Source organism: Lithobates pipiens, unplaced genomic scaffold, assembly GCF_037356315.1.
Source record: "Lithobates pipiens isolate NorthernLeopardFrog02 unplaced genomic scaffold, aLitPip1_a1.2 Scaffold_22, whole genome shotgun sequence".
Taxonomy (NCBI): domain Eukaryota; kingdom Metazoa; phylum Chordata; class Amphibia; order Anura; family Ranidae; genus Lithobates; species Lithobates pipiens.
Window position 1 is genome coordinate 89,102,753 of NW_027507784.1, and position 13,223 is coordinate 89,115,975.

Genomic DNA, 13,223 nt, shown 5'->3' on the forward strand with positions numbered 1-13,223 from the left:
GGGGATAGTTTTAGGGCATTTTTATTAATATTTTTTTTTTTTTACTAGTAATGGCGGCGATCAGCGATATATTATTTTTTTTTTCATTGTGACTGCAACATTATGGCGGACATGTCGAAAAATGTTGACACATTTTTGGGACCATTGGCATTAATACAGCGATCAGTGCGATTAAAAATGCACTGATTATTGTAAAAATGTCACTGGCAGTGAAAGGGTTAACCACTAGGGAGTAGTGTAGGGGTTAAGTGTGTGTGTGTGTGTGTTTTTTTTACTTTAGGGGAGCGTGGCTTGGCGAGTGACGTCACTGATCGTCTTTCCCTATAACAGGGAACAGACGATCAGTGACAGGCTCACTAGGAAGCATGGGGATAGGTTTGTTTACACTTACCTCTCCTCGTTCTTCAGCTCTGTGACCCGATTGCGTGACACCGGCGGCGATCGGGCCTGCGGGTCCCGTGGCCACGGTCACGGAGCTCAGGACCGGGGCGCGAGTGCGACCCACGGCTGGGCCCTTAAAGGACAACGTACCTGCCATGCCCAGCCATGCCATTCTGCCGACGTATGTCGGCGTGAGGCGGTCCTTAAGTGGTTAAAGAGGAGTTCCACCCATATAAAAGTCAGCAGATACAAAAAGTATAGCTGCTTACTTTTAATAATCGGACACTTGCCTGTCCCGTGGTTCAGCGATGTGGGGGAACAAAGCCCTGCTCCTCTCTGCGGTGCTGTCATTATTACTGTGGGTGCCTAGCTGTGGCTTCACAGCCGCGCACGCAGTGAGCATGCGCGAGCCGTGCTGCACGCTGTGAATGGCCAGGCAATCGTCCCAGATGATTGCCGAGAGGGAGGGGGGAGAAGTGAACTTGCTTCCGGCGCTGCGGTGCCCCGGGAGGAAGTGGGAGCTGGATCCCTCTAAAAAGAGGGTATCCCTTCCCCCCCAAAAAAAAGGATATGCCAAATGTGGCATGTCTGGGGGTCACCTTCACTTAAAGCGGAAGTTCCATTTTTGGGTGGAACTCCGCTTTAATATGACACTGACTCCCGGGAGAAACAAATTTATAAACATCTTAAACGCAGTAAGGAAAATGCGATTGGGGCAAAATTATATTGTATAATGTGTTAGAAAAATGTAATGTAATAGTGTAATTGAAAAGCAGCATAGGAGGGGGAGAGTTTACTTCCGCTTTAGGGCTCATTTACAATTGCCCTCGGCTTCAACACACATTAACGGCTAGTTTACACTAGCTTCAAAACAAGGCTTCAGACAGGCTTTGTTAAAGCTCTCTGAATGCCAGTCAAAGCTCCTATCACTAAATACAATTTTTAGCTTGCAGTCCTGTTTACACTTTGCTTTTGCTTTGCTTCAGCTTCGCTTCAAAAATTATACCCCATGTCGTTTTAGTGGTGCTTCAAAGTGTCTTCAAAGCCTCCATACAAGTCTATGGCAAAGCTCGCTTGAAGCCCCATAAAGCCTCGCCAAAGCTCCACCAAAGCCTCATCGAAGCACCAAGCAAAAGCAAGGTGTAAACAGGACTGTAAGCTAACCATCTTATTTAGTGACAGGGGCTTTGACTGTCATTCAGAGAGTTTTAACAAAGCTTGTCCAAAGTCATGTTTTGAAGCGAGTGTAAACTAGCCCTTAAAGTAAAACTAAAGGGAGCCTTTTTTTTTTTTTGTTGGCTAGATTATTTATTTGCCATCTGTGTCCCATTGGGGAGATTTCACTTCCTGTCCCATAGCCAAAACAGGAAGTAAGAGGAAATCCCTCCAAAGTGAGGTAATCCCCCCTCTATTCTAGTTCTGATGTGACAACCCAAAATTGGGGATTTTCTTTCACTTTCACTCTTGATGATAATGGTAAACTGGACAAATAGAGAGGAAGAATCCCCATAAGGGGGTACAGATGGCTATAAAAACTGACGGTTGTTCTATTCCCTCTCCAGTCTAACCAAAACTAGTGCAATTTCATGGATATATGTCAGACTAAAGAAGAACTAGCCATTGTGATCCCATGTTTATCAGATGCATAGAGTATAATTTCACCTAACGCTATAGGGGAGATTTACTAAAACGGGAGAGTGCTAAATCTGGTGCAACTCTGCAAGTAAACCAATTAGCTTCCAGGTTTTATTGTCAAAGCTTAAAGTGGTTGTAAACCCTTTCATATATCAAGTTAAGTGACTGGCCACAGGTAATGAACAGAGATGAAACAAGCAGAGGAACGAAGCAGCAGGCAGAAATGACAATTAGTGCTCTGGATTGAGACAAGTACACACTATAGAGCAGGAGTCTACAAACTATCTTTCAGACTTTAGGGGAACTGGACTCTGAGAAGTCATAGAAGAAAATGACCTACTTTCACTAGAAGTAAACATTGCCCAAAAATTGTAATTAGGAGAAAATAGTACCCCATCGTTGGTGTCAGTGGAAGGAATAGTGCACCGTCGTTGGTGTCAGTGGGAGGAATTGTGCCACACTGTTGGTGTCAGTGGAAGGAATTATGCCTCACTGTTGGTGTCAGTGGAAGGAATTGTGCCCCACTGTTGGTGTCAGTGGAAGGAATTGTGCCCCACTGTTGGTGTCAGTGGAAGGAATTGTGCCCCACTGTTGGTGTAAGTGGAAGGAATTGTGCCCCGTCATTGGTGTCAGTGGGATGAATTATGCCACACTGTTGGTGTCAATGGAAGGAATTGTGCCACACTGTTGGTGTCAGTGGAAGGAATTGTGCCCCACTGTTGGTGTCAATGGCAGGAATGATGCTCCATTGTTGGAGTCAGTGGGTGGAATAGTGCCCCAAGGGCCAGATAAAATCAAGCAAAGGGCTGCATCCGGCCCCAGGGCCACAGTTTGCAGACCCCTGCTATAGATAGAGGGATGTGCTTTGTTCATATTTCATGTCTGAAGTTTACAACTACTTTAATTGAGCAAGCTGAAGTTAGAAGCTGATTGGCTACCATGCACAACTGCACCAGAATCTGAGTGCTCCAGTTTTAGTAAATCTTCCCATATGTATCTATACAGACATTTTACAGTGGAACCTTGGATTATGAGCATAATCCGTTCCAGGAGAATGCTTGTAATCCAAAGCACTCGCATAGCAAAGCGAGTTTCCCCATAGAAGTCAATGGAAACTAAAATAATTTGTTCCGCATTGACTTCTATTGCATGCAATACCACATGTGGCCAGAGGTGGGGGTGGCACTGGAGAGCCTCAGAAATACTCAGTGACAGCTCGGCTGAACGCGGAAAAAACTCAAAAAGGCTCGGAAACACTCGGGAATGGAGTTTTTTCGAGTGTTAAGTATTTTCGAGTGATTCTGAGTATTTCCGAATGGCTCTGAACCATTCCAAGTGTCACCGGTGCCCCCGCACCTCTGGCCAAATACAGTACTGCACACCCCATTAGCTTGAATTCTGTTCGTTTTGCGAGACAACACTCACAAACCATGCCAGAATAAAAAAAAAAAAAAAAAGTTGTTCGTCTTTCAAAATGCTCTTTAACCGCGTTACTCGTAAACCAAGGTTCCACTGCATTTGTAAAGGAACTCTATTAAAACAAAATTTTTAATGAAATTTATTTTGAAAGTAATGAAAGTAAACTGAATGTTTGGTTATTTTTAGCTTGATGGCACTCCAGAGAAACACCCCCTTCCTGATGCTGCATCTGAATACTTCAATGATGACTTCAGCCATGAGGACTCTACATTGTTATCACATATTACAGCCAACACCAGAGACTTTGATTTTGGCCGATGTGTGGGACGCACACAAGAAATGTTACCCGAACCTCTTCCTCTGTCCTTGACCAATCGTACTAAGGGGAAAGTGACTGTCATGTGGACCTGCAAACCTCACAGCCCATTCCGAGTCACCCCAGAAGTCACCGACATCCCACCGCTAAAGTCCACCTCCTTCAGAGTGGTCTTCCAACCCTCACAGATAAATACTTTGTATGAGGCAGAACTGGAGGGCTTCATCTACTACAAGGTGAGCTAAGTGAGAAAAGCAGAACTACAGTAGAATAAACCTTGCCAAACTCACAAGTTTTAAACTGATAAAAAGTAAAAATAAAAAGCAGCTTTTGTTGCATTATTCACTGTCAATCCAGAGCTGTCTCTTGCAGTAATTCCTTTCCACCAATAGATGCCTTCAGTAACACAGGCTGCCTCTCAAGGCATAGGCTCCAGAGAGCTCTGAACAGAGCCTCCCAAACACTTATCTTCCCCCTAGCAATACCTTCTGTGCACCTCCTCTCAGGGATTGGCTTAGGTCTGATAAGTATTCATAGCCCTGGGATTGATCCTCCTATTCTATTTCCAGAAGCTTCTTCCAGAGACAGGCAGGAGCAATCAATCCCCGGGTATAAAATAGATCTGACCAGATCTAAAAGATAAACTGCTGCTCAACTGTGCTCCATTTAAAGTTGTGCAATCTGTGAAATGTCGACAAACGACGGTATCCAAAATTATCAATAGGTGATGCTTTAAAAGCCTTTACATTTTACTAGTTTAGAGTTAAACGAGCTCTGGCACTAGAATTATTGCTCTCATTCTGACTTTCGTGGTGATACCTCACATGTGTGGTGCAATCACTATTCACATATGCATGCAGGACCTGTGTGCGTGCTTGCATGTGATTGGGGGAGGAGGGTGATTTAAATTTGTTTTATTTATTTTAATTAAATTATTATTATTATTTTTTTTTTTCCAATCAACTTTATTGCTATCACCAGTGAACATCATCCCATGTGATAGCTTTGGCAGTGACAGGCACTCTTTTATGGAGAAATCAGGAGTCTATAAGACCCCTTATTCCCTCTGCTGCCCCCCCAAGGCAGCCAATCAAAGAAAGATCTGTTTGATTGGCTGCTTCCAGTACCAGCCAGGGAAACACCGAACTGAAACCAGAAGTAACAAAATCCTTGTTGCTGCTACCTTCATTTATGACAGAGGAGATCGGAGAATGAATGTTCCTCCTTTTCCTCGAAGTGCAGCCGATCCAACCATTTACAGGAGTCCCAGGGTCCCCAGTGGAACAGGAGAGCCCTGGAATGGCAGCAGGAGGCGGGACTTCTGACTGCTGTAAAAGTGATTGGGTGGCTATATAGCTGCTCGGATCACTTTAACTGGGAAGCCAGTTGTTGGCTGACAAAAAAGAAACTAGGATCTTTTTGCAGCCATGATCCTAGTATGACCACTTGATCCTGAAGTGTTATACAGTATATACGACCTAAGGATGGAAAATGGCTAAAGTGGTTCTAAAGTCAGAAGTTTTTTTTATCTTAATGCATTCTATGCGTTAAGATAAAAAAACCTTCTGTGGGCAGCAGCCCCCCCATCTCAATCCAATGATTTTGCATGAGAGTCTCAACTGTCCCTCATTGGTTGATACAGCATTGGCTCCCGCTGCTGTCAATCATTGTGAGTGAGCCAATGAGGAGAGAGACGGGCGAGGCCAAGCCGTGGCTCCATATCTGAATGGACACACAGGTGCCCCCTATAGCAAGCTGCTTGCTGTGGTGACACTCAGCAGGAGGGAGGGACCAGGAGCTCCAGCGAGGAACCAGAGAAGAAGAGGATCGGGGCCGCTCTGTACAAAACCACTGCACAGAGCAGGTAAGTATGACATGTTTGTTGTTTTTATTAGACATATGCACACTGAAATATTTTGTTTTGGAATTTCGTTTTCATCCGAAAAATACATTTATTTCGTTACTCCCGAAATTCGTTGTTATTTATTTTGTTTTTCGTAAAAAATTCGTCCGAAAATCCAAATGAATTAAGGTCAAATCTGTCATTGAAGGCTTATGGTGTCTGTCGAATGTTCAAAGAAGATTCGACGGAGCAGCTAAACTTTATGGCTCCGTATAGTTTAGCTGCTCCGTTGAATCTTCTTAGAAGTTTCAACAAACACCATAAGCCAAAGATTTGACGTTTGTGTGTTTTTCGCTGCTTTGTCGAATATTTGTCGTTCATGTTGAATGTATATAGTTCAAACAGAAAATGGACTGGTGATAGTGATCACTGATCAGACAGGTAACAAGATAGGGTATATAGAATCTATATAGAATCTCAATCTATACTATAGAATCTATAATAATAGCTATTTTACTGCTCCTCCTCTTTGGTTACAATCAGCCAATAACATTCATCATCATCATTATTTTTATTTTACTTCCCCCACCCAATTCCAGCAGCGATCTTTTCTCTCTCTGACGAATCTTTTCTCTCTATGTCAAATCTTTTCTCTCTCTGTCGAATCTTTTCTCTCTATGTCGAATCTTTTCTCTCTATGTCGAATCTTTTCTCACTATGTCGAATCTTTTCTCTCTATGTCGAATCTTTTCTCTCTATGTCGAATCTTTTCTCTCTATGTCGAATCTTTTCTCTCTATGTCAAATCTTTTCTCTCTCTGTCGAATCTTTTCTCTCTCTGTCGAATCTTTTCTCTCTCTGTCGAATCTTTTCTCTCTCTGTCGAATCTTTTCTCTCTCTGTCGAATCTTTTCTCTCTCTGTCGAATCTTTTCTCTCTATGTCAAATCTTTTCTCTCTCTCTGTCGAATCTTTTCTCTCTCTGTCGAAAATTTTCTCTATATGTCGAATCTTTTCTCTTTATGTAGAATAATCCTGGACTAATAGAGTTAAGGTTAGGCACATTCCACCACAGGTTAGATAGACACAGATTGTTATTGTCAGTGTCATGTCGAATCTCCTATTCTATATCGAACTGTTGTCACAACGAAAACGAAAATCAAGCATTTATTTGTGTCGGGTCTTTCGTTTTTCGGATTCTGCACTTTCGTTATCGTTTGTTAAAACAATAACGTAAATACCTGAATTTCGGACGAAAATGCATTCGGACGAAAACGAATGCACATGTCTAGTTTTTATACGTAAAAAAACTGAGACTTTAGTATCACATTAAAGCTGAACTCAACAACTACAGCAGAACTTGAATATGAGAAGAAGAAACAGCGCAAGAAGCCAATCGGTTTATGTGCTGACAAGAAGTATGCTTATAGGAGGAGAAAGCAGAGTGACAGAGAGATGAGCTCATCATTTTGTTGCTTCTCCTCTCATAGTTCATTCACTTCTGGGGCTGGTCCAGGACAATCTGGGCTCAGAGGAAGTAGATTGAATGAGCTGTCTGTCAGTCTTTTGGGTTGAATCATTCAATGTCATTTAACCCACTTTCTCTGAGCCCAGGCTGTCATCAATCTGCCTCCAAATGTGGCATCATTGGTGGGTGGTACAAACACATAATTAGTCATATACTTTAAAAGATAATGAAAATATGTACAAAACTACTACACGTTCTCGTGGACCATTAGCACCATCATCATTCATATTTGGAGAATCAACCTTTTATTCACAGGTTCTGCGGGATTATCGTAATGTGAAAGACGCCACTGTGTGCCCCCCTTGGTGCATTACCCTACGGGTGAGAGGACACACCTTTGAGTTAGGACAGGAGCACTTTGTACCCAGCTGTATTCTGGATTCTCCTCGCATGGTAAGAGCTGAAAAGTCTCTGAGTAAAATGTTATACAGTATGTGCTACATCTACCCTCAGGCCGGGTTCACACTGTTATGACACAACAGTCGTACTACTTTGGATCTGACTTTGCCCTGCGACTTGAAGTCCAACATGCATCCGACTTCAATGAACAGGGATCCGACTTTGATCCCCGACAATACCAGGCACTGTGTCTGCTATGAATCTTTAGGGGGAACTCCATGCAAAATGTAAAAAAAAAAACGTCATGGGTTCCCCCTCAAGGAGCATACCAGGCTCTTCGGTCTGGTATGGATTTTAAGAGAAACCCCCAAAAACCCATATCAGGTTCCCCCCGCCCCAAAGCTCCCACCACCCCCATGTTGTGGCCTGTCATGGTTCGGGGGGGGGGGGGGGCGCTCATTCGTCCCACCCCCTTTCCTGACCTGCCGGGCTCTGTGCTCGGATAAGGGTCTGATATGGATTTTGGGGGAAACCCCAATGCCATTTTTTTGGGCGTGGAGGTTCCGAAGGGCCTGGTATGCCCTTGAAGGGGAACCCATGCCGGGATTTTTTTTTCATTTGGCATGGAGTTCCCCCTCAAGATCCTCGTCGGGTCAGTTAGGATGGCGATCTGACTTTGATCCGACTTCAGTGATATTCAGTGAGCTGAAGTAGGATCAAAGTTGGACAAAAGTAGTTCAGGAGCATTTTCATAGTCGGACCAGTTAAGAAGGCTCCCATAGGGAAACATTGATTTTCACACGTCTTGCGACATGAGCTCCTAATGTCGGAGCGTTTGTCATACCACTGTCCCCCCCCTCTCCCACAGTAGTGTCCTCTGCCCCCCCCCCCCCCAACAGTAGTGTCCTCTGGTCCCCGTAGCTATGTTTTCTGCCCCCACCCCCAGCAGTGTCCTTTGCCCCCTTCACATCATCCCCCACACAAACACACACCAGTGTGTAGGTAGCACTCTCCTACCTAAAAAGCTGGTGATTTGTTGCAAATACCGCCCAACGTCCTAGCAACCAATCACCTGCTTGTTAACTTTGAAGTTAATTCCAGCAGCTCCCGCTCTCCATCCAATACAGTGCTGCCTCCCGCACTCTGCTCTGCAGTGAAGAAGAGAGCGGTGGAGGCTGGTGGGATGGGCCAGCAAAGCAGGGATGTGTTCAGGATCCCATCCCGGTTATACACACTAGTACAGTATGTTAGATTTATTTGTTATAGGTATTTATATAGCTCTGATAATTTACGCAAAAGCTTTACATTTTGTACATTCACACCAGTACCTGCCCTCAAGTAGCTTACCATCAAAGGTCCCTATCTAATATGCATACCTATACATATTAGGGCCATTTTATATAGCAGCCAATTAACCTACCAGTATGCCTTTGGTGTATTGGAGGGAACCAGAGTACCTGGAGGAAACCCACGCAAGCACAGGGAGTACACATAACTCCATGCAGATATTGATATGAGCCAAGGGTCCTAGTCCTGCAAGGCAAGCTGTAACAACTAAGCTACTGTGCTACCCTATGGTATCTGTATGCTGTATACATTATTTCAGTATGCCATATACCCTACTACAATAACTACATCAATCATATGTGTTGTAGGTTTTTCCACCAGCGAGACAAGATGAGCACACAAATCGCAGTTTGCTAATAAAGAACACAGGCTCCATGATAATGACTTATGTCATAGACCAGAAGAGCTGCCCCAATGTCCAGGTGAAGCCAGCCTCTGGTCACCTGGTACCCGGATCTCATCAAGTATTGCTGGTAAGGACCAGCCCTCAAGAGACTGGACTGATAAGGAAGACTCTACCACTGAAGCTCAATTACAGTACGGACTTCACTCAGGTAAGAATCATTTTCTGTTGGATAGAGGCAGACTTTTGAAAAATATAATTTAAAGTGATACTGTCCTCACCATACCAGATATGCCCATTGGGCAGTCATATTCACTCACCACAGCGGCAGGATTGATTTATGATAGTTGTGATAGTTTTATAACAACTATTAGCCATCAATCGTTTTTGCTTTTTACCATGTGTGAGCATGATCCTTAGGACTGGCACCAGTACTGTACATCCCTTTCCACGTGCATTCCTGCTGGCCACTGAATGCTTCATAATTTAGCTGTGCAATCTGCTGATCAGTTGCTTGATCACACGCTATTATAGTGTAATCAGGCAATTGATCCGCAAATTGCACAGCTAAAGCCCTCAGCACCCAGTGCCCATCAGGGATACACATCTAAATGGATGCCATAATGTGTTCTTTCATATTATGCTTGAGTCAGGATGCTTAGACATTTATAGGAGCCTACTGGCCCCTTCCAACAAATTTGAACTTGCTGTAAAGCAAAGATGAGCAGAGGGACCCAGTGATCATGCCACTGGGTTCCAAAAAGATGTATTTCTTGAGCACAAAATGATTGGTTTGAAAAAAATGAATTTCATGTTGATGCAGGGAGGGGAAGGGGAACAATGGAAGGTATTATAAGCATGCATTACACTTCAGCTTAAATGCTTGAAGTTGGCCCCTGTTGTCTGCTATTCCTTACCTTTCTGCAGGTTCCCAGTCTGTACCATCCCATGGGAGCTCTGCAGGTAAAGCACACAGCATCCTGCCTGCACCAATGCATTATGAGTATACCAATGCAATAATAACAGCAAAACACAGCTGGGGACAAAATCAGCAGTACCTGTATGAAAGGGAAGGGCCTCTTTACTATTGATTGGACCCTGGGCAAACATTTTTTTTGGCCTCTTCCCCCATGTAATTTTACTCTCACGTTACACAGGACCCCCTCCTCCATACTACCCCCATCATTACACAGGACCCTCTCTCTCATTCTAAACCCATCGTTACATGGGACCCTCTCTCTCATACTACCCCCATCATTACATGGGACCCTCTCCCTCATACTACCCCCATCATTACACGGGACCCTCCCCCTCATTCTACCCCCATCATTACAGGGGACCCTCTCCCTCATACTACCCCCATCATTAAATGGGACCCCCTCCCTCATACTACCCCCATCATTACACTGGACCCTCTCTCTCATTCTAACCCCATCGTTACATGGGACCCTCTCTCTCATACTACCCCCATCATTACATGGGACCCTCTCTCTCATACTACCCCCATCATTACATGGGACCCTCTCCCTCATACTACCCCCATTATTACATGGGACCCTCTCTCTCCTACTACCCCCATCATTACATGGGACCCTCTCTCTCATACTACCCCCATCATTACACGGGACCCTCTCTCTCATACTACCCCCATCATTACACGGGACCCTCTTCCTCATACTACCCCCATCATTACAGGGGGCCCTTTCCCTCCTATTACCCCCATCATTAAACGGGACCCTCTCCCTCACACTACCCCCATAATTACACAGGACCCTCTCCCTCACACTACCCCCATCACACGGGACCCTCTCCCCCATACTACCCCCATCATTATATGGGACCCTATCTCTCATGCTACCCCCATCATTACACAGGACCCTCTCCCCCATACTACCCCCATCATTACAAAGGACCATCTTCCCCATACTACCCCCATCATTACACAGGACACTCTCCCTCATACTACCCCCATCATTACATGGGACCCTCATACTACCCCCATCATTACACAGGACCCTCTTCCCCATACTACCCCCATCATTACACAGGACCCTCATACTACCGACATCATTACACGAGACCCTCTCCCTCATACTACCCCCATCATTACATGGGACCCTCATACTACCCCCATCATTACACAGGACCCTCTTCCCCATACTACCCCCATCATTACATGGGACCCTCTTCCCCATACTACCCCCATCATTACACGGGACCTTCTCCCTCATACTACCCCCATCATTACATGGGACCCTCATACTACCCCCATCATTACACAGGACCCTGTTCCCCATACTACCCCCATCATTACACAGGACCATCTTCCCCATACTACCCCCATCATTACACGGGACCCTCATACTACCCCCATCATTACATGAGACCCTAATACTACCCCCATCATTACACGGGACCCTCCTACTACCCCCATCATTACACAGGACCCTCTTCCCCATACTACCCCATTATTACACGGGACCCTCTCCCTCATACTACCCCCATCATTAGACAGTACCCCCTTCCCCTCCCTTACACAGACCCCTGCATTGCCTCCCCCAGCTGTGGTCTCACCTCAGTAGTGTCCAGAGAAAGTCAGACGAAAACCAGGCACAGCCCGCCGAACCCTCCGGCGAAGAATTTCTTCAGTGGGCTGATGGTCTGCGGCTTGTCGGACATAGTGAGAGACAGGGGGCTGGTGTTATTGTGCCCAGGACTGATAGGCGCTCTCCCTGGACAAGGTTTACCTCACCAAGCTGACCAATCACCACACAGGCTGCAGATAAAACGCCCAACAAATCACTAGCACGCCCAACATTCAATTTCCCCCTCAAATCCTGAGTGATAGCGAAATCCACTTATCAACTATTTACGGGCAGCTGCTTTGGGCCCCAAAACAATGGCTGGGCCCGGGGCAGCTGCTCCTTTTGCCCCGTGTTAAAGACTGTGCATAAGACTGACTGACTGACTGATTCCTGATTGCAGTTTTGCTGATTTTTTTTTTCTTCTGTCTGGAAGGACATTGTTCTGTTTTGTAGAGCTGAAACCCCTGAACTCGACCTAGAAAAGGAGGGAAGACTTTACTTTAAACCGACCTATGTGGGGACAGAGTCTGAGAGCTCCTACTCTGTGAAGAACTGCTGCAGAGTCCCGCTGCACTTCGAGTGGAAGATTCCGCAAGCCGACCTATCCCATATCTCAGTCAGTCCCTGCAAGGGGATTATTAGACCAAATGAGACCTTGGTAAGTCAGACAGCACATAGTGCACATGCCATCTTTTAAAATACTGCTGTACATTAGTTAGGATACCATACATCAATCAGCTTATATAGTGCCGTCATTTTACGCAGTGCTTTACATATACAGTCACATCAGTCCCTACCCTCAAGGAGCTTACACTCTAAGATCCCTAACTGACATTCATACATACAGTACTAGGAACAATATAGACAGGATCCAATTAACCTACTAGCATGTCTTTGGAGTGTGGGAGGAAACCAGAGTACTCGGAGGAAACCCACACAGGCACAGGGAGAACATGCAAACTCCAGGCAGGTGGTGTTTTGGTTGGGATTCGAACCAGCAACCCTGCTTACTGCTAGGTGAGAGTGCTAACCACTACACCACTGTGCTGCCCTGTGTTCCTGCTTAGCAGGAAGACAAGATCTCTATTTCCTCCCCTGTCAGAACAGCGATCTGCCTTGTTTACATAGGCAGATCCCCGTTCTGCCTCTGTTGAGAACGATCGAAGGGGGGGGGGGGGGGGGGGTGGACATCGGGGCTGCCAGACCCACTGATTAGCTCCCCCTCTGGCCACACGGGCTAGTGCAGGAAGGGACGTACAGATATGTTGACTCACGTGGCCGTGCCACCTTGCTGCAGTAAAACTGCGGCGGGCGATCGGCTAGTTGTTAATAAAACAGCCCCAAAGTTATTCACTTTACATGTCAGGGGTCATAATATTATGGCTGATTGTTGTATATTACTTAACCTCTTCCCGCCCGACCGATTGCATATATTTAGCTCTAGTGCCTACAACAGTTACCAGTGGGTGTCAGAAAGCTCCCTATGCATA

The 13,223-nt window shown here is 45.4% G+C and overlaps 1 protein-coding gene across 1 annotated transcript in view; it reads left to right on the top strand.

The window, feature by feature from the left end:
• Window positions 1-13,223, top strand: part of CFAP65 (cilia and flagella associated protein 65) — a 122,761-nt gene that overhangs the window by 43,975 nt on the left and 65,563 nt on the right. The window contains exons 11-14 of the mRNA XM_077447862.1: window positions 3,622-3,987; window positions 7,375-7,512; window positions 9,114-9,359; window positions 12,167-12,391. Coding sequence (XP_077303988.1) covers window positions 3,622-3,987; window positions 7,375-7,512; window positions 9,114-9,359; window positions 12,167-12,391 — 975 coding nt within the window. The remainder of the gene's footprint in view (window positions 1-3,621; window positions 3,988-7,374; window positions 7,513-9,113; window positions 9,360-12,166; window positions 12,392-13,223) is intronic.